At 51.4% G+C, this 21,671-nt stretch overlaps 2 protein-coding genes across 3 annotated transcripts; one reads left to right on the forward strand and one right to left on the reverse strand.

The window, feature by feature from the left end:
- Positions 1 to 1,667: 1,667 nt before the first annotated feature.
- Positions 1,668 to 14,792, reverse strand: Dusp3 (dual specificity phosphatase 3). The gene is made up of 3 exons (XM_055619908.1): positions 14,490 to 14,792; positions 11,295 to 11,521; positions 1,668 to 5,680 (listed from the first exon to the last, which is right to left on the reverse strand). The coding sequence occupies exons 1-3, from the start codon at positions 14,612 to 14,614 to the stop codon at positions 5,475 to 5,477; spliced, it is 558 nt and encodes a 185-aa protein (XP_055475883.1). The 5' UTR covers positions 14,615 to 14,792; the 3' UTR covers positions 1,668 to 5,474.
- On the forward strand, positions 14,767 to 20,739 carry Cfap97d1 (CFAP97 domain containing 1). 2 transcript variants are annotated; one of them, XM_055619907.1, is made up of 6 exons: positions 14,767 to 14,861; positions 15,836 to 16,519; positions 17,246 to 17,316; positions 17,581 to 17,699; positions 19,855 to 19,978; positions 20,263 to 20,739. In XM_055619907.1, the coding sequence occupies exons 2-6, from the start codon at positions 16,396 to 16,398 to the stop codon at positions 20,314 to 20,316; spliced, it is 492 nt and encodes a 163-aa protein (XP_055475882.1). In that variant the 5' UTR covers positions 14,767 to 14,861; positions 15,836 to 16,395; the 3' UTR covers positions 20,317 to 20,739. The 2 variants fall into 2 exon arrangements, with proteins under 2 accessions (XP_055475882.1, XP_055475881.1); XM_055619906.1 differs by lacking the exon at positions 20,263 to 20,739 and having other exon boundaries at positions 15,836 to 16,166; positions 16,449 to 16,519; positions 19,855 to 20,147.
- The last annotated feature ends 932 nt before the right edge of the window (positions 20,740 to 21,671 follow it).

The following is a 21,671-nucleotide window of genomic DNA, read 5'->3' on the forward strand; positions in this document are numbered from 1 at the left end:
TCCCAGCTTTCCAAGCCCTGTAGTTACAGGCGCACACCACCACACCTGGATAGGGTTTTGTTGTTGTTGTTACTTTTTAAAATTCCAAGATAATTGTGGGTCGACAAGTACTTTTTTAATGTGCTCTCTACCCAGTCTCCCTCCACAGCCCACCAAAGGCGCCAGACAGCGCCACAAGCAGGACACACAGTGCACCAACCTCGCTCACATCCTCCCTGACTTACTGGCCTACACCCCCGTGCGTCCGTGCACTTTTATCACATGAGAGGTGCCCACCCACCACCACAGTTAAGATGAGGAGCAGCCCCGAGGCCCCGAGGAGCTACCCTGATGTCCTCTCATTGTTTATTCCTAAGTTTTTGAAGCGGGGTCTCATACACCAAAGGCCGAGGCTAACCCTGAACTCCAGATCACCTCCCGGGTCGTTGAGATCACAGGCACCCGCCACCACGGCCTGCTCTGTCGCTCTTGTGCAAAGATGTCCACTCATCTCACTCACCCTCCCTCTTCTAGTCCTAACCCCTGGCGACCACTAATCTACCCTTGATTTACGTCATTTTTTCAATTAAAAAGCAACAAACATATTACGGCAAACGAAACTAATGCCTGCTTTCTCTCACTCAGCATCATCCCCTGCAGCTATCCAGCACACGGGCACAGAGACTGGCATGCATCCTTCATTAGTGCCCTGCAAAGAATTTTCACGGGCTGGAGAGATGGCTCAGCGCTTAAGAGAACCATCTGATCCTCCAGAGTTCCCGAGTTCAATTCCCGGCAACTACATGGTGGCTCACAACCATCCATAATGCCCTCTTCTGGCACACAGGTGTTTATTCGGACACAGCACTCATATACATTAAATAAATAAATCTTCAAAAAGAGAAAGGGCATCAGTGGTGGCGCACACCTTTAATCCCAGCACTGGGGAGGCAAAGGCAGAAGGATCTCTGTGAGTTCGAGGCCAGCCTGGGCTACAAAGAGAGTTCTAGACAGCCAGGGCTACACAGAGAAGGCTTGTCTAGAAAAAAACAAAGCAAAACAAAGAATTTTCACTGGTTCCCCGAGTTCCCCTAACTGTCCCTCTCCTCCCATCCCAACTCCGGATGCACTGAGTCCTTTTCTGTGTCTGGAAGTCTTACCTTAGCCAGCACATCATGAGATAGACCTACACATTCTGCCAACTTTCCAGAATGGTACCTCCAAGGGCTAAATTTTAGGTGTGTGGGTTTTTTTTTTTTAAAGATTTTATTTTTAATTATGCGTGTATCTGTATTCGGGGATGTGCAGATGCCTTTGGAGGCCAGAGGTCCTGGATCCCCTGGACCTGGAGTTAAAAGAGGTTGATGAGCCACTCAGCACAGGTGCTGGGAACCAGACTGGGGTCCTGTATACTCTCAACTGGAGACATCTCTTCAGCCTCCTAGGTGATCATTTCTAAACGTCAGAAAAAGGCTATGCTGGTACGGTGACGTAAGTCTCTAATCCCAGCACGTGGAAGCAGAGGCAGGAAATCAGGAGTTCAAGGCCAGCCTCGGCTACAGGTGGAGTTTGAGGCAAGCCTGGGCTACCTGAGCGCCTACCTCAAAACCAACAACAGCACCGCCACAGAGATGAGAAAAAGCAAACATAAAAAAGCCCAAACACACAAAATGAAACACACACAAAACGAGCTTCTTCGTCAGGTAAGACATTTATTTTGGTGACAGTTTTATAGTGCATTAACACTGGTGATAGAACGCACTTCCTTTTCCTTCCAGCGGCAGGAATCAAACTCAGGGCCTGGCCCATGCTAGGCAGATGACAGTACGCTGCCTCACCCCACCATCCTTTTCCCCTGAACCTTCTCCCTTCAAGGAAATCACTCTTTTACAAGTTACCTACCAGTTGGCGGGGATAAGAAAGACACGAGGTTAAATATCCAGCCAATCTTCTCTCTGTCCTGAGACTCCCTCTGTCTATGATTAGGATGGAATCTTGACCTGGAAGGACCATCTAATACCACTTTTATGAAAAAGAAAATTTCCCCGTGAGAAAACCTCTTCCCTCCATACTTAGGATCAGTACCTACTGTGATTAAAACGTTTAGCGTCTTAAATACTACAAGCTGGAAAGGCACCAAACCTTCCTATCAACACCACCTGCTGGGCATGGCCGTATTCATGCCCATTCCCCAGGGGTGCGAAAGGCCAAGGGAGGATTTTTTTTTTTCAATAAAGGAAGAAAATTCTTTAATTAACTGTAGCAACCTCTCATAATAAAAATCACGAACATGGTTTTATACCCAGTGAGACTCCATTGCAGAAAGGTTTGTCTTTTTTCTTTTTTTGGTTTATGTATACATATATATTTTTTTCTCATTTATTTATTTTATTCACTTTACATCCTTGTAGCCCCCTCTCTCCTCCCCCAGGGGAGGATTTGTAAAGCAACCTACAGTGCTAGAGCCCTAAAGAGCCTACTGTGGGCCAAAAGAGTTCCCTCATTAGTAAGTGTTGGTCTCCGCTCTCAAGATAACAGAATGCTGGGGAAACAGACCACCCCAGAAAAGGCAGGCAGACTACTTTAACATTGAGAAGGGAAACTCTTTTACATCGTAATTTTTACTTTTTTTTTTTTTAATGTGTCTAATAAAGTGATCTGATGGGGTCTGGGGAAAGGGAGGGACACCCTGAATTCTTTCTCAGCACTTTCCAGGGCTAGAACACTATCCACTCACGGGTGGGCACAAGATGGCTCTTCCACAACACATGGGTGTTTTACCTGAAGAAGTAGGAGCCACTCTCATGAGCTAAAGCTGACCAAGAAGCCCTTAACTTTCGCCAGATAGCCCCCAAAGGAAAGCCAGGAATCTCCCAAAGGCCCCTTTTCCTTCATGTTCCCACAAAGAAACCTCCAGGGGGGCTAGTGAGTAATCAGCGGTGGCCGCCCTGTGGTATGGTCACCCTGATGAGGGGGACGGGGTTGTCAGCCTCTTCTAGGAGCAGAGTAGAGCTCATCGACACGTCACCATGTGTCACCTGGACATAGAGAGCCTGTGTCCTAACTGGGGACTCGCAGTTTTCACTCAAAGATGTGTGCAGGATGCTTGCACATCACTGGGTGCTGGTTCTAGAGGCATCAAAGCCAAGGACATTCCGGCTTCCCTAAGCATCGGGCCTCAAACTACTTCCACCTAGCTTTAATGAGACAGGCAACTCTTAATTATACTGGATTTTTTGTTTTGTTTTGGTTTAAAAAACAAAAACAAAAAACAGGATCTTAGATGGGTAGTGGTGGCACAAGCCTTTAGTCCCAGCCCTCAGAGGCAGAGGCAGGCAGATCTCTGAGGTCCAAGCCAGCCTGGTCTGCAGAGCGAGTTCCCAGACAGCCAGGGCTACACAGTGAATCCCTGTCTTGAAAACCAAAGACCAAAAGCCAAAAAAAAGCAGGAGTTTGCAATCATAGCCCTGGCTGGAGTCCACATGTACACCGAACTATCCTTGAACTTGCAGTAATCCCCCTGTCTCTGCCTCCCGTGAGCTGGGCCTCTACACGTGTGTCAGCATACCCTTCCAGCCCAGATGTTTTCCTCTCTCTTTCTCCCTCTCCTAACACATGAATAAGGTCTGTCAACTTTACAGGGTTATCATGAATTGCAAGTTAGACCAAGCAGACAGAGCCCCTGGAAAACTATGGCGTAAGGTACACAATTTGGCCATGGCCATCTCATTCTGGGGGGGGGGGGGGGATGACGGATACCACGTGTCCAGAGCTGCTGTGGTCACACAGAACAGGGGACGATGAGACCGTCCAGGCTGCACAGATCTGCTACTGCTGTGATCAGAGGGCTTTCCTCTGGGAGTGATACCCTAAGATGGGCTTGCCTCTCCTGGCTCTTCCCAGACACCCCTCAGCAGCCCTGCAAAAGGCACATTCCTCACCCTAACACTGCCGACTCGTACATTTAAAGCTGAATTTGAAACATTCAACAGAAATCCCTGATATGTCTTTCCCTCCAAGTAAGGCTGCTCTTCGAAGTTCTGTAGGACATCCTTCAGGCAGACACACACAGGCTGCTGGGATCCCAAGCCCCCCCTCCCCCACAACAGCTCCAGTTCTCATAAAACAGGTTTTTATGAGGCACCTATGTGCCAGGTGCTGGGGTGATGGCTAAGTGCCACCTCTCTGCTCTGTGGAACCCCGGAGACCCACAAATAACAAGAACATGAAGTCCCAAGAAGACTGTGTTCAGTCCCTGGCCAATGTGTAGGCTCACCAGGCCCAACGCATTTCAAAGGCATCCTTAGAGAGTTCTTCAAAAGGTCATTTCTTTGTTTGCGCTCTCTCCGATAAAAGAGGGGTCCATCCGGATGACACACCACGTCCCTCTGCTGCCCAGAGAGTCACCCCCAGGTTCCTGCAGACACCATGGAACCATCAGAGCCATCCGTAAGTGGGCAGGATGGGCATGGGGGCCCTTCATTTTCCTTCCGTCTCCAAGGGGACAGGCACCAGCCCCCCACATAGATGCCAGTGCACATACCCTCAAACACGAGCTGTGATTGGCCAACTTCCTCCTTCTATTCTGAGAATAGCAACCAGGATGAAGAGCAGTTGGTACAATGGCTTGGGCTCACCAACGCCATAATTCAGGATAAAACCCTTGCAATTCTCTAAATGGAGGTTTTTTTGTTTTGTTTTGTTTTGTTTGTTTTTTAATAGGCTGGACCTCAACCACCTGTATTCTAAAGAGAAATAAAACCCTGCCTAAGGCATCACTCTTCTAACAAGCAAAAGAACAGAGCCATCCACAGGGAAGGCTCTGAGGCAGCAGATACAGAATGTAAGCTCTCCAAAGAGGCACATTTTAAACATTCCAAAGAATCAGGAGAGCCCTCTGGGGAAAACAGATTTGCCTACTTAAGGGCCTCTGTGTAGTATCTTTAATTCTAAGGAAATTATTAAAACGCAGCCTTTTTCTGGAAATTCAACCACTAATAACCTATCTTCCACCCTGCTTCAGAACTAATGCCATGCCTCTGCCTAAGCAGGGTGTGTCGGGCTACGAGGACCATGGGCTATGGAGCAATCAGGGCCTGCGTTCGCAGAGTTCCCTCACCAGGATCCTGTCTCTGGACCACTGGGGAGGAACCCAGGTTGGGGAGGGGGTCATGAAGAGTGCCTATGAGTGGCTTGGGTCTTACACCCTCACAGGCCTCCTGCCCTGGGTCACTGAGATGTATGTATGCCACAGGCCTCCCCCCCTGAGCCCCCACCTCAGGGAGAGGACATAAATTACAGGAAAGGACAGCCAAGGAGCAAGGATGGCCCCCTCAGCTTCTTCATGTTCTCCCTAAGGGTGGAATGGCCCAGGGCCACAATGGGACAGACGTGGGCAAGTGCCTTGTGATGCTGGGAGCAGGGTACACTGAGTTTCCTAAGCATGGCGGCCAGGGCCTCCCAGTCAGACCTCTGCAGAAGAGGCTGAGGGCACCCTAGCGCTTCATCTTCCCCTCCTTGGCTAGTCTGTCATTGAGCTGGCAGAGTTGGGCCAGGAAACCGTCATTGGGGCCGATCTCACGATTCTGCCTCACGGTGCTCAGGGCAGACCTGACGTCCATGTTCTGTCTCATCATGAGGTAGGCGATGACCAGCGTTGGGGACCGGCTGTACCCCTCACGGCAGTGGACTAACACCCGGCCTGCAAGAAAACCGGGGGCGGGGGTGGGGTGGGGTGATGTGGTGACCGGGGAAGCCCGACCTCACTGTAACACTCAAACTCTTCCACACGACAAGCAGAGCGCATGGCCGCCCTGCTGCAATCCCACCCAGAATGGCCAGGATAATAAGAATGAAAGACCCATGGTTCACCAGGGGCAGATGTGAAACAACCAGGACTCTCGTGGGTCGCTAGGGAAGGCAGGGTGTGATGAGGAAGCTGAACGCCTTGCGCCCCCTCCTGGCCAGCAGTGGCATTCCGACCCACACACCGTCACTGAGGCATGGACCTCAATGTTCTTATTGGCAGCACTGTTCTCACGGGCCCCTAAGACTATCGATAACAGTAGAATGGGTAAATGAGAGTCTCTTTTTAAGGAGAATTAATGACCTACGTGGGGCCAGTGAGAGGGCTCAAGTGAGTAGAGAGCACTTTCTAGAAATTATTCTCTGACTTACATACACACACACACACACACACACACACACACACAGATAAAGAAATAACAAAGAATTAGTGATGCAGCCAGGCATGGTGGTATTACACACCTGTAATTCCAACACTCTAAGAGGCCGAGACAGGAGAGTTGCCGGAAGTTCAAAGCCAGTTTTGGGCTACAAAATGAGACCTTGCCTCAAAAAGAAAAAGAATAGAGAGATGGCTCAGTGGGCAAAGGCGCTTGCTCCCAAGCACAACGACCCCGAGTTCTACCCCTGGAACCCACATGACCCTCAGAGAGAAGAACGGACCCTTGCACTTTGTACTCTTGTGTCCACGCGCTTGTGGGCACACGCATACACACAAACGAAAACAAACAAGTAAATCTAAGGAAAAAAAAAAAAAGACTAATATGCAGCTCATGAGAAAGACTATGTAGAAAGCACACAGCAGAAAAGATACCCAACGGTTAAACCCGAACCGTGTTTAGGGACCCGAACCGTGTTTAGGGGCCCGAACCGTGGTAACCCGGGAGACAGGCAGGTGGAGAGGGAGGAGAACTGAAGGAGGTTTTCTGGGGTTCTGGTTGTGTTCTGTTCCTTGATCTGGGGGTTGCTACGTGGGTATGCCATTCACTGAACTGTATGCTTTGTGACAGGTAACATCCCTAGACGAATCTGACCCTTCAGTCAAGAGCAGAACACGAAACCGGGTGTGGTGCCACATGCCTGCAGTCCTAGCACTCAGGAGGCTGAGGCAGGAGGATGGCAAGTTTGAGGCCAGCTCAGTCCATGGAGCATTACGCTGTCTTAGGACAAAACAGTGGACAATTAGGTAAGATACGCTACACGTGTCCATACAATATGATGCTTTTCCAAAAGTTAAGAGGCGCAATGGAGTGTGGTGAGAATTTTGGTTTCTTTAAAAAAAATACAAACAACAACAACAAAACAGTTGTTGGTAGTAAGGTTTTGTTTTAATCCCAGGTGTGGGACATTGCTGCTTCAGCTGACTATGATTTGCCTTGTGCTCTAGGAGGAGGAGGGGGTGTGATTTTGTCAGCTGAAGATGATTGACGGTTGGTATTCTGGGGACTCTTATAAACGCCAGAGCCAGGAGAGCGGCGCTGGAGGTGCTCTGAAGAGGCGGCTGCCCCCCCCCCCTTGCTGGCGTCAGCTCGTGGGTTTGTTGTAGTCGTGGTGCGCAAAGAGATGAGAAGAAACTAGATCAACCTCAACCCAAGGAACTCGATGCCCCTAATCAGCAGGAAGTAGACTAATCAGATCTCTGGCCCTTCCCCCTTCTAAACCCCACCTACCTAGTTCTGGGCGGTTGGAAGGGATTGGGACGAAGTGGGGTGGTAGATATAAGAATCCAGAAGAGTAGTCCAATAGCCCAGTTACACTGGAGAGAGGGCTCAGCAGGGAAATGTGCTTGTTTTAGATCCAACACCCACAAATATGTTTAAAAAAAATGTAGCTGGGCACAGTGCCACATGCCTGTAAGCCCAGCACTCAGGGAGGTAGAGGCAGGGCGGATCTTTGTGAGTTCGAGGCCAGCCTGGTCTACAAAGCAAAGCAAGTCCAGGACAGCCAAGGTTATACAGAGAAACTCTGTCTGACAAAAAAAAAAAAAAAAAAAAAAAAAGAGTGCATGCTGTGTGACTCCGTTGACATTAGACTTTGGAAAATGCTCACTGCTCTCCAGTGACAGAAAACAGACCAAGAGGGGCTTGAGAGTGGAAGGCTGAAGGGACAGGAGACGGGAGATGTTGCATGGAGACATTAAAAATGTGGGGGCGACGGACACATTCACTATCTTGGTTGCGGTGATGGCTTTACGGGTGTCCACATATGCCAAAATTTAACATGACTGTCACACTGAATACTCATACGCTTTCCCGAATCCAACTGAATTGTCCCGCTGCAAAGCGGATTTTAAAAGAGTGGATTCCAGGGCTGGAGAGATGGCTCCGCGGCAGACAGCACTTCCTGCTTTTGCACGGGACCTGGGTTTGGTTCCCAGCAGACATGTCAGGTGGCTCACAACCACCGGTAACTCCAGTGCCAGGGGATCAGAGGCCCTCTTCTGGCCTCTGAGGGCTCCTGCACAGGTGGTGCACACAAACTCATGCAGTCACACACGCATACACATATTTCCAATAAAAATACAAACAACACACTCGCACACACACACACACACACACACACACACACACATACGCATGTCCAAGCTCCCCCACGTGGCTCCCCCAATTCGCCCACACTGTCACCCCCTCCTTTCCTTTCTCCCTGCATTCCATGCCGCCCTCAGCCTACAGCACACATCCTTCCCTGTAAGCCACTTTCCCATCGCCACACTCGAGTTGTCTGTTCCTGTCTGTTTCACTCCTTCATCTCCAGGGAAAGGTAAACCCCGGAATTCCTCAAGGGCAAGGAAAGCGATGATGGGAAGAAAGGGAGGTGGGGAAGAGAGGAGAGAAGGGGAGGGAGGGAGTGGCCAAGGGTCAGTGGCAAGAAAACCCCAACACCATGCGGGTAGGGAGCCCCGCCCCCAGAGGCAGAAGCCCGGTTTCTCTCTTCAGCCACCTGCTGCCCACAGACAGCAGTGAAGTTCCAAGACTGCCAGGGATACATAGCAAGACTCTGTCTCAAAACAAAACAAGAGACAGAGACAAAGCCCCAGGCTAGTGCCTGGCACACAAGAGCACCCGATAAACATCACCCAGTCCCGGGAGTCCCCCAGGGGCCCCGAGCACCTGCTGGCCACATACAGATCTACTTTCCTTCTGAAGGCTGAGTCCTTCCAGAACCAGGACTGTGGCGCTGAGATGAGGATGCTCTGCCATTTCCAGCATCCGCTGGGCATCCCTCTGTTGCCGAGTGAATGGCTACTACCTCCTCCCAGGTGTTCTGGAGGCAAACTGCTGGCCAGGAACAGCATCTCCTCTGCACCCATCACCCTACCCCGCCCCCAACACTCCTCTATTTCCCAAGATCCTCCTACATCCGGAGATGGGAGTCCCCCCAACTTTCCAGCCATTCTCTCTCTCTGGCTATTACCTAAAGGCCCCAGTGGGGCCTTGTCCTGATCCCAGAGGACAGTGGGACCCTCTGCCGGACAGCCACCCTCCCCCTCCCCACTGGGAGCATGCTCAGTTACAACCAGGGCACAGCGCCTACCACAGCGCCCCAGGCTCAGCCCACACAATGCCTCCTTCATACAGCCTCCTTAGGTCCTCTCAGAAGCAAGTGATTGCTCTGTCTTCTACACAGACCCAGCTCCTTCCCCACTCCCTGGCAGACGAGCCCATGTGCGTTTACATATGTGTGCATAAGTGTGCCTGTGTGTGCCTGCATGTGCTCATTCACACTCTCCCGTGAGATGTAGCTCCCTCCTTTCTCTCTCCCAAATGATGTGTATGAGAAGCCTCAGTGTGCATACCTGTAAACATACAAGTGTATATGTGTGTTCAAGGGCACACATCTGCTTGGGCTAGTGGAGGCTCAAGTTTGACAGCTAGTGCCCGAGTCAGTTATTAATTCTCTCTTCCATTTTGAGGCAGGGTCTCTTGGTGTCTTGATAGTCCGGTTAGCTTGTTCTGGGGAACCTGTCTCTGCCTCCTGAGGCTTTCTTTAGTAAGGAATTCCTGTCCCCTGGAAACCTGCAAGAGGCTGGGTCCAGTTTCGTTCCATCTCAGCAGTATGGACTTACGTACAAGGCATCAAAGCCCTGGGAAGCATCCTGCTTGTTCAGCAATCACCTTCAGTGGACACCAGGTGCTGGGGAGAGGAGGCCAGGGACAATGCTGGTCCCTGAGAGCCTGAGGATGGGCTCCATAAAAGAGGGACACTAGCCCCGTGGTAGGATGCGAATAGGGTTTTCCAGAGGATGGTGAGAAATGGGCAGAGAACATCCCAGACCAAAGATCCCATCTACCCATATACACCAAGGCGAGAGGTCAGAACGAGTCAGCGTACATTCCCCGTGGGCTAGAACGAGGAGATGAAGGCAGGTGGGTGAGTGACCACTGCCACGTGAGAAGGGCAAAGCCTGGCATCCACAGTGGGCCACCTCTGCTCCACAGAGGGAGGAAGACGTGATGGGAAGAGGCTGGGAGAACCCATCTGCTCTGCTGACATCTGCCCGGCGGCCCTCGGATTTCTCACCCACATGGCACCCACATAAACACCCAGCACAGCAGCATACGCCCACAGTCACAGAGCCAGGGAGGCAGATAAAAGTGGGTCCCTGGGGCTCGCTGGCCGGCAGCCAGGATAAATCCATGAGCTCCAGGATTGGGGAGGGAGCCTGTCTCAAAAAATTAGGTGGGGAGTGACTTGAAGATGACGTTCAGTATCAGCTCTGGCTTCCTCGTGCAAAACACTCACATATGCATACACACAGACACACCTACACATAAGCACTGGAACGCACACACATAGGCACATGCACGAACACATATACACATGCGTACACATGTCTATACACACACACACAGATGGGCACAAATCAAAGGGAAAGAAGCCTCGCTACCTAACCGCTGCCCGCTACGTCAGAAATACTATTATCCTTTTTCTATGGCACAGAGGTCAAGGGCCTGTCTGCCATGAGGTAAAGGGCCTCCTGGTTCACGCGCTCCACTGCGGTGACTTTTTTGTCCGTGCTCACGGGACCAGCTTCCCGCTGAATGAAACCCCCGACGGCGTGAAATAAACGTCTTTCCTCCTTCAAGCTGTACTCTCGGTCACAGCCGTTTAAATGTAACTAACTCATCTACGCAGTAGTGTTGACCAGATTCACTGAGCTACTGAATCAACCAACCGACAACGGCGTGCTCCTTCACCTCAGGACTTCCCGTCCTGGACGTTAGGCGAGCCTTTGTCATCACCACAGGCGTCTGAGTCGGGAGGACGAGGCAGATGGCTGGAAAGCACTTTCTGCCCAAGTCAAACTAAAGGCAAAGGACCCTGGTGCTCCCACCACCCAAAAGTGCTTGTGTAATGGGGGGGGCCAGGTGAGCAGACAGGCAAAGAGAGCCTTGAAGTCTTCAGTCGTCACCACAGGGGACAGGAAACAAAGAACATCCAAAAGGGAGACCTCGTTGGGGTCTGTTTCCTAGGCCAGACCAAGTCAAAGCCAAAGCCCTCTCTCTTACCATTGTTATGAGCCAAGGCCTGGTCAATGAAGTCTGCAGCTCTTTCGAAGTAAGCGCTGAGGTTGAACTCCTGTGTGTCATTGGCCTTGATGCCCAGGTAGGTGATGCCGGAATCCTTGTAGAAGTTGGCACTGGTGTTGACGTGCATGAAGGACCTGCCCTCGGCGGCATTCAGGACGTGGGTGATGCCCAATCTTTGCAGCTGGGTGATGTCCTGAGCTATAGACCTGGATGGGAGGCGGGGACAAAAATGGAGTGAGGAGGAGGAGGAGGAGGAGGAGGAAGAGCTAAGCCTGTACCCAGCGGCTCCTCCTGCCTCATCTCATGACCTGTCCCCTCACCCCAGCCATATCTAGTTACCAGCAGCTTCCCCAAATAGACTCGTGGGTCTAGGCCCGTGCTGTTTCCTCGGCTCCCCTTCCCCTCCTGTGTAGCTTCACCTCTCATCCTGCAGAGCCCTCTGCGGGATCTCCCCGGCTCCCTCCAGCGTGCCTGCTGCCATCACAGTTCCTATATTGTGATGATGGTGTACACAAGCTATAGAGAGTCAGGCATGGTAGCACACGCCTGTACTCCTGGCACTCAGGAGGCCATGGGAGAAAGATCATGAGTTTAAGGCCAGCCTGAGTTTACCCAGTGAGACCCAGATTCAAACAACAAAACAAAAGAAAAATAGACCCTGGAGTCACAATGTCTGGGTCTGAATGCAGCCCTGCCACTTAATCTTTCTGTGCCTCTGTCTTCCTCTCTGTAAAATGGGGGCAATACTGCTAACTTTTTTTTTTGGGGGGGGTGTCGTCCTGAGTGTTTAAAGGCGGCTGTTCTGTTGGCACAGACGGATTCTGTGTTGTTTATATCCCAAGGCGGGGCCATGCTTATTTGTTCAGAGCTTTAGTCTGAGAGTTCCTTGAGCAGTCTGCGCCCTCAGTACCTGCTGAGGTGCCTGCACACAGCTGGAACCAGACAGATGTACTGTGAACGAGTGAAGAACGAAACCGTCACATGGCAGATGCCCCGGAAGATCGACCCTGCCACACCGGAATGTCTTAGCACCTAAGCAGCCACTCCCCACCCCCCCCCCCCCAAAAAAATGATAGGAGCTAGAAGATACCTTGCCTGGATGGCCAAAGAGGCCCTTCACTTCCCCTCACAACACCCCAATAAAAACAGCAGTTTGTGCTTTACAGAGCAGTATCCCCTGCAAGTCCCGTCTTGCCTCTCGTGGTGGCCCGGAAGAGAGGACAGGGCTGTGCTGTCCCCAGGGAGCAGAGCTTAAACTCAGCAGGACAGGCAGGGAAATACAGGTGTGCTCACGTGGGCTGCTAACCCAGCGCTGAGAGGGAAGCTTTCTCCAGACATTCAGCCACGCTCTGCCTCCTACCTCCCTCCGCCTCTCAGGCCCACACCACCTATAAAACCCAGAGATGGGAAACGCAGCTCACACAGACCCCCTCTCTGCCCCGAGAGGATGCGGCTAAAACCCGTTTGGTCCAGGAGTTCCGGGTGGGCGAGGAAGCACCATTCTCTACACTAGGTACAAAGCTGATCCTCCCAGCTGAGCTCACTCCACGTCAAGGTCAGATTTGCACAGAGGGCAAAGGCTGTGTTTTCCGAGGCGGCCATCATACCTGCCACTATGCCTAGAGAAGCCACCACAGACAAAAGCAACAAACTGTCCCCAGCAAGCAGGCTCCTGAGGATGCCAGGTTCTTACGTAGTTGGGGTCCGGAGGGCTGGGAGGGGTTCCCTAGGACTATGCAGTAAATGAGCTGGGGGATGAGCCTGTGGGTCTGTTTAGCCACTCCTGTTCAGGACCCTGAGCAAGACCGAACAGGCTGCCGACAGAATGCAGAATCACGTGCCCACACACCTCAGTTCTCTAACACTAGCCCAACAGCCCACAGATGCACCGTTAGCCTACCGCCATTATCAAGAACGAACACCACCACAGCGTTTGACACACAGCAGGTGCTCCCTCCACGCAACCTGTCCCCAAGTGTCTGGGACCTGCCACGTTGAATCCCCTCTGGTTCCACGGCAGGTTAAACAGCAGGTCATAGGTGCGGGGCAGCAAACACACATGTAAGACACTGAGAGGTCGGGGGCTGGAGAGATGGTTCAGGGGTTAAGAGCACTGGCTGATCTTCCACCAGACCCAGGGTTCAATTCCCAGCAACCACACGGTGGCTCACAACCATCTATAATGAGATCTGGTGCCCTCTTCTGGTACGCAGGTACACATGCAGACAGAACATTGTATACATTAAAAAAAAAAAAGACACTGAAAGGTCCTCACAACATCTCAACAACCCCCGGCCGCCACTTCCTATTGTGCAAAAATAGAGGAAGGCTTGGTTATTAGTGTTGACAAGCAGTCTTTAGTCTGGACCTCAGAGCTTAGGACAATGATAAATGGGCCTTCATAATCATGACAATCCAGTGTGGACCTTCCCTCAATGTGGGTCATGCCAGCCTTTCTTTCGGTGTTAATACTGGTCCTCTCCCAGTGCTGAGAAATTCTTATTAGCAGCACGGCTAAAAGCACTTTCTCGTAACAACGCATAAGAGAGCAATAACACACATATTTCCTGGTGGTGTGATTAGGGGGAATATTCAGACGGCAGATCTTCTGCAGAGTTTATCATTTTGATTTGTCCCATCCTAGTCAAACCCTATCTGGAGAAGCCAGGAAAGCCTTGGCCCAGCCTCTTCCCCTTCTAGAGTATTTTAGGGTATTTGGATTTCCTGACACGGACAGAAAAAGCTCCACACCCGGATTGAAACGTCATCCCGTTGCTATGGCAACGAGGGCAGACATTCCACGGTGACCTCACTGCAGAACTAGGCAGCTGTCACATGACGCGAGCGGCCAAGAGACAACCCTGCCACCTGTTAGGAGAACGTGGTAGCCTCGACCCCGCCCAAGCCCAAGCCAGAGCGGGCGGTGGCCGAGGGCAGGGCCGGGCACCTTCGGGTCTCAGCGCATGCGGAGTCCAGCTCCTTGGCTTCACGCGCAGGGAGTGGGCATCGACTCCGATCCGGTCCCCAGTCCCCGCTCTTGCTCTCAGGTCACCGACCACGCCCGGGGTACCCCCCCCCCGACCTCACCCTGCCCACGCCCGCGGACTCCACTCCAGCCGAGTGGGCGGGGCGCCCGGGGAGCAGCGGCGGGGTCAGCCCTCCCGAATTACTCACGCGTTGCCCACGTAGACCCTGGGGATGACCTCGTTGCAGGGCTGGCTCGGGAGGCTGTAGCAGCCGCTGCCATCCGAGAGCAGGTCGTTGAGATCTTGCACCGAGAGCTCAAATGGGCCGGACATGGCGGCGGCGGCGGGGCCCAGCACGCCGGGGCAGGATGGAGCGAGGGGAGAAGCCGGGTCAGCGGGGCGGGGCTGCCCAAACGGGAGCCGCCCAGCTCCGCCCCGGAGGCGGGCCCACCGGGTGCTGGAAGCTGTGGGCGCCGCTCGGCGGGGCGCTGCGGAGTGCAGAGGACACGCGCCACCGTTTCCCCGGAGCGCGTCCCTGGCCCAGATGTCGTCAGTCCCGAGTCACGGGTCCTCGCCCTGGGTAAGGCAGCGGAGGCGCAGGCACAGGACACCTGGGGTATACCTGGTGTCCCTCTTTCAGGATAACGGGGTCCCCTGGGGTTTGCTGTGAACCCTTCCGTCTGCAGACCAGCAGCGTGGGCGTCCATTCCTTCACTCCAAAAACACGCACATCTGACCCTGAGTGATTAATTTGAGCCCCTTTGCTGGCGAATAAAAGGGAGGAGGGTGCTACAGAGTCACGATAATAGTTTGAGCAGCTATAATGTTGGAGAACTGAAGTGTTTACAAAACTAACTTTTGAGTGCAAACAGAAAGCAAGCGGGAAATTCTCGCACCTGACCTGTGACAGATGACAGTCAAAACACAGGTGCACTAAAAAATTACTGTACAGCATTATACTCGGGATATGTTCATCTCTGAACACGGATTTCATGTTTAGCTCATGATCCATCCCCTAAATCTCTCATTATGTAAATATTAATGTGTTCTAAAATTCCTAAGCACTTCTGTGCCAAGCATTGCATTAAAGAATATGGCAACATCTAACTTCCAAGGATTGCTGGAAAGATTCCAGAAACATTCAAGGGGCTGAGGAGGTTCCTGGGCTGGTAAGGTACCTAGCATGCACAAAAGCTCACAAAAGCTCTGGTTCAGCTCCGAACACTGAATAATCAGGCGCAGCAGTACCAGAAGCACGTCTCTGTGAACTCCCGAACCCGCGGAGCTGAGCTAGTGTAAATTTCCCTTCGCTCTATCCTTTGCAGTCTTCCTGGAGCAGCTGCCATTCCACTCGGAGCCACACTTTGTCAGTAGCTGGTCCTCTCCTGAGTTTTCACTAAGGGCAAAGGGCACAGTATCTCACTCTAATCAAAGTGTCTTTTCCAGTTGCCTTTGAAAACAACAGCAGGGTCCCTAACTCCAAAGGGGCAAATACAGTCTCTGGAATCCAGGAATCCACATCCTAACTCAGCTCTTGTGTTTCACTCTCCACAGAAGCTTACTGTCTCAGATCTTCAGATCATCAGGGAAACCTTGCAGGAGACTATGACTTCCTAGCTCTGGCACAATGAGGGCTGGAACTCCTCCCTCCCTGAGCCTCTCTGCCTGTGCTAGCCAGGGGCCTCCACATCATGCCTTTCCCTTCCCCTCCATCCTTGGCGACATCTACTTTCCAGGCAGGCCAGGAGCTTCTAAGCCCCTTTTCCTCCATCATGAGGTGGCCCTGACTTAGCAAGAAACCAAAAGTCCGGCACAGAACTATAAATGCTTGAGGGGAAAGAGAGAGACATGCCACTTACCCTGATCCAGTCATGACAGAGGGCATGTAAGTACCGTCCACACCCCATTAACATGTATAAATTTTATCTCAACTTAAAAATTAAAAAAAATTTTTAGAAGGCCGCTCAGAGACAGCCAAACATGCTCTTCTCCTGGCCTCCCACTGAGACTGGCCCCTGATGTCATAACTGGGTAACTATGACACCCTGTCCTGGGACAGCTAAGTGCCTGGCAGGGGAGGCAGAGTCTCATTTCTGAAGAGAAACTAGGAGAAGATGAATAATTCCCTGGATTACCTCGCCTACCCTGTTATTGTTTCTAATCACAGGCAAAGCACAAACTTCAGGAAAAAGCTTGACTTCGGTCACTACATATTACACAAGAATAGAGTACAGATAGGTAAGTGGACCGCCGGGGCTGGGCGCTGCCATCGGAAGTTCTAGAAGGATCGACCAAAGAAGCGTAGGGAGAGGAACTACTCTAGCCCTAGCTTTGGGGCGATGCGGCCTCGTCTGCTGAGTTTAGCCAAGAGGTCATGGCGATCAGTGACAAACTTTATCCTCTTCCTGAACATCTGTGGGCTAGAAAGTGTCAACTTTTAAACTCTTTGGAGCCGAAGTTAGAGAACATGAGTTCGGCCCCCAATAGACTTCCCAGTAACGTTGGGAAGGGCGTGAGAAAGATGCTGTTTCACTGGGTTGAAAGGAGATTTACCTCTGTGGTTTTTGAAAGAGGGGCTCATGTAGCCCAGGTGAGCCGGGAGCTGCCTTGAGGGCCAAGGGTGATCTTCAACTCCCAGGCCTCCTGCTTCCACCTCTGGGGTGCTGGAATTACCAGCCTGGCATGTCACCGCTTGGTTTAGGCAGTACTGGGGATCAAACCTAGAATCTACGGCATGCTGGGCTGGCTCTCTACTGACTGGCTTGCTCCCCTACCCACCTATATGGACTTACTAGGCCTCATTGCTCTATTACCTCTGTCAAGTCCTCCAGAGATGTAAGGTGGGAAAATTAAACCGGACTGTCAGAATTCAAAAGTGGGATGTTCGGCGGTTGGGATCGGGTGGCCTGTGGGTTCCTACAGCTGTTAGAATCACTGTAACCATGCTTTTTTTCCCCCCTCTAGTGAAGCCTGCCGTCGACACCAAACCTCCGATGGCACACACACATTACATTTTAAAATTGAGCAAACTCCAGGTATTTTGCCACCTGGGGCTGGATTTTATTTTCATCTTTGTTCTAAGGAGACCCATTTCCCCAGAGCCTTCCAAGTACCCACCCCCCTAAAGATTCATCAACATGCCTCTCCCCATATTCACCCCATTTCCTTAAGCTCCGCCCAGATTCCACCAGGCCTCTCCACAGGGCCCCCTTTTTCTCACAATCCAAGAGAAAGGCCATGTGTGCCTCTATGTGGAGGCCGCACCGTGCTGGCATCACCACGTTGGGGTTTCTTGCCAGGGTGAGCAAAAGAGAATCGACAAAATTGAGTATGAAAATAAACAACTGTGTCAGAAAATCGCCAATGCCTATCGAGGCCCGGCCCACGTGGACTGCTGGAATGAATATCTTTCAAAAAGGTAATGTTCTCTCTCTCTCTCTCTCTCTCTCTCTCTTTCTCTCTCTCTCTGCATTTTATTCTCAGGGAGCTCATCCTTCCCTTCCGGTTTGAGTGAGGGAGGAGAGAAGCAAGGGACCGCGCTGTGAAGATGGACAGCTCCCCAAGCAGGAACCTTTCTCTGGAGCTAAATCCCACCTCTGTGGCCATTGAAGAGACTCCCCAGCTGTCTCCTTGTCCCACGCACGAACTTACATACCTTTGCAAAATGCTCATGTGTAGTGGTGGTTCAGGTGCAAAGCAGTCAGCAGCTGTTTCCTTCTCGGTTCTGGAGGCGTGGCGTGTCCAAAAATGGAGAGAGGCACCAGTGGATTCAGGCGTGGCCTTGCTGTGCAGGCCACTTGCCTTTTTTGCAGACAGCCATCTTTGCACCGGAAGCTCATGGCAGAAGGGGCAAGAGTTCTCTCCCCCAACTGCTTTCATGAAGGTGCTCATCCCACCTCCAGCCCACCTTTTAGTGTCAGTTTGAAAGTTAGGGGTCAGGCTATGGATTTGGAGGATCCACAGATATTCAGATAGAGCGTCCTAACCAAGACTATGCTATGACACTCCAACCATCAGTATCACAAAGTCCCCTGACTAAATCTGCATGCGAGGTGCCGCCAGCAATGGAGAGACGAAATGAGGAGCATTATTTCCCAACCCCAAACACTCCCTGCCTAAGACACCACTTGTTTTTAAAAACAAAACCAACCAACCAAACAAACAAACAAACAAACAGAAGCATGCGGTAAGGGCTGGGAAAGTATACATCAGGGAAAGAATGGCAGCATGTATGAATAGAGGAAGGACTTTTTTTGTTGTTGTTGTTGTTGTCTGTTTTGTTTTGGATCATCCTCGCTGAGATAAAAAGGAGTTATTCCTTTCTTGATTACTATATTAACTCTTCGATTACGCATTGAGTGCCATACGCTCTCTGTGCATGTGCATGTGTAGGCTACAGAATGATGACAAAAGCTTAAAGAAATAAGTCATTCATAGATTATAAAGAGGCCCGAGAGGCCAAAACTGGGGAAGGATATACTCAATAGTCTCTGTCCTGATAAGATGACCCATGTGGAGGTCACTGGAGAGGGTTAGGGGCTCTGGGCTGGGGCTCTGGGCAAAAGAATCAGGGAGCAGGGTCAGGTTGAGCTGTGGAGTTGAGTCTGGCTTCAGAGGCAAAAGGGTGGAACCTGGTCTAGATGAACAAATGGGCGGACTGGGGGATTTCAGGTCTGGATGGGTGAACGGGACAAGCAGGTGGCAATTCAAGTATCAACAGAGGAAACTGAGCTGTCCTGGGACAGTCAGGAAGTTGTTCTTGGCCTGTCCCTTGATCCACATATTTGGTCGGATGAGCCTAACTGGGGCCATCAGCATCCCAAAACAAGATGTCCACTTCTGTATGGGGTCCAGGTGAGAGTTACCCTTCCTCAGGCTCTTCTTGTTTGTTTGGTTAGTTGGTTTGGTTTTTGGCTTTTTGAGACAGGGTTTCTCTGTGTGTAGCTCTGAGTTGTCCAAAAACTTGCTCTGTATGTAGATCAGGCTGGTCTCAAACTCACAGAGATCCACCTGCCTCTCTGCCTCCCAAGCCCTGGGATTAAAGGCATGCGCCACCACCGCCCAGCTCTCTTTGTCTGGCTCTAGAGCCTAGTTTTACTACCCATATGGTTTTAATGTGCCCATGTACCCCTACAATCCCAGTTCACCTTTATAAATATGTAGGATGGGAGCCTCTTTGCTCCCCAGAATAAATAGATTAGCAGTCCATGGTGTGTGGGTGGCTCTGGACAGATGGTGCTGTTTGCATAGCCAGCCAGGTGCAGACTCATCCTGCATCCTCAAAATAGAGTGAAAGGCTGCTTGGGAGATGGAGTCTCTCAGGGCAAGGCACAGGGTGAAGACTGTATTCTGCAACATGGAGTCATTCGGAGCTGGAGTGTAGTCTGAGCTCAACACTAAGACTCTAACCCACATCAACTAGACTCCCAGCAGGCCGTGGGCTGAGGACGACCGACGGAGACCTGCACATGTGTATTTCCCAGAGTGCACTGTCGCAGGCTTTCTTCTTTCATCCCATCCTGGAGACATGCTTTCTTCTTCAAACCCCTACACCCCCGTTCTGTGTTTTTCAGCTTAAACAGAGAAGCAAGGAACCGTGAGCTGGTGAGAATCACCATGGAAAACCAGGGCATTCTGAGGAGGCTGGGTGACCGCAAACCCCACTATGACCGCAAGGCATCGGAAGTGGACTGGCAGGCATGTGGTCACTCTTGTCACAGTCCTGGGTGTCCCTGACGTTAGTCCTGTGCTCAGCACAGAGGCCAGTCCCTAAGCAGCTAGGTCATGTGAAATGCAGCTGCCACACATGGCAAGCATAGCTCGGCCAAAGGCACCTGGCAAGACTTGGGGGCGCCACGAGCAGTGTTTTAAAGGCCTCATCCCCCTACCTTTTTCTAAGCCGTTCTAGGGATTTAGAATTTCAACTCTCATACCAGCATGCCGACATTAACAAGCCTTTCTGATTTCCCTCCCCCTTCAAGAATTCAAGACGCTACATCAAAAACACAACAAGATATCTTCTTTCCCAAGAATAGGTAGGTCACTTTTATTACAGCTCATTGCTACCACGGTTACTCCCAAAGCCCTCCCAATGCCACGAATGGCCAACAAGGACCTAGCTCGGGGGAGAAGAAGATCGAGTCAGGGAGCTCAGAGCTCTTTGACTCTTCCAGAAATGGGGGGTGTTTTGTTTGTGTGTGTGTTTGTCACCCGCCTTGAGACTTTATGGGAGACAAAGAGGAAGCGATCTGTGCCAGTCAGACATTAACAGAGGGAGGTCGAGATGGCTCAGCAGGTAAAGGTGCGAGCCTGACGGCGTCTGATCTCCAGAGCCCACGTAAAGGTGGAAGGAGAGAGAACACACTCCATAAAAGTTGTCCTCTGATCTCCACATGTGTGCTGTGGCACACGAGCCCCACCCCATAATAGCTTTTTAAATATAAATAGCTTTTTCTATATAAACAACAACACTAACAAGAAGCCTAGGCTTTAAAAGTAGGTTTAAGTTCCTAGTAAAAGGCACGGCCATTTGAGCCATTTTTGTGTTATTAGATCTGATCAGTGGCTCTGTGCCTTCAGGGAAGGAAGGATAAAGGGTTACCCAGGCTCCCCAAAGAACAGTGCTCCTGTTGATAGCTTCCCCCCCCCCCCCCGTCCCTTCCTCCTCCCTTCCTCTGAACACCAGGTTGCTCATGGTGGGGGAAAAAAAGACACAGAGAAGACCCTAACATTTTTTGGCTCCTCAGGATGTCAAGACACTGCAGTGACCTCAAGTCCCACATTACAATAAAGCCTGGCACGAAAAATAGGGTAGACAAATGGAAGGACCAGAAGAGCCTCTTATTTTTATTCTGTGCGTGCGCGTGTGTATTCGTAGGAGGATATGCACCTGTGTGTGTGCGCATGTGTGTGTGGAGGCCCAGGCTGACATTCAGCGTCTTCTTTGACCACTCAATTTTGAGACGGGGTCCCACACTGAAGCCAGAGCTCACTGATTTGAGAGCTAGGCTGGCTGGCCAATGGGTGCCAGGGATCTGCCTGTCTCTGCCACTCCCACACCCGGCTCACACGTGGGTGCTTGGCGATCCAAACTTGGGCCTGCAGCTTGCGCTGAAAGCCCTTGACTGAGTCATCGCCTCAGCTCCTGGTTTGTATTTATATACGGCCTTGAACCTGCTGACTAGCTGAGGGTGGTAGCCTTGCATTCGTGATTCTCCTCGCTTCGCCTCCCTCGTGCTGGGATTGCAGGCGTAAGGTGCCATGCTGGATTTATACCGTACGGGGCATCGGACCCAGGGGCTTCCGACTTCACCGCATCTCCAGTTCCCACCCCCGTCAATGTTTATGCTTATCCCTTCTGACTGGGGAAAAAAAATCTGATTCTTTTGTT

The sequence above is a fragment of the Psammomys obesus genome, unplaced genomic scaffold, assembly GCF_907164565.1.
Source record: "Psammomys obesus unplaced genomic scaffold, mPsaObe1.curated_primary_1811, whole genome shotgun sequence".
In the NCBI taxonomy this organism is placed as follows: domain Eukaryota; kingdom Metazoa; phylum Chordata; class Mammalia; order Rodentia; family Muridae; genus Psammomys; species Psammomys obesus.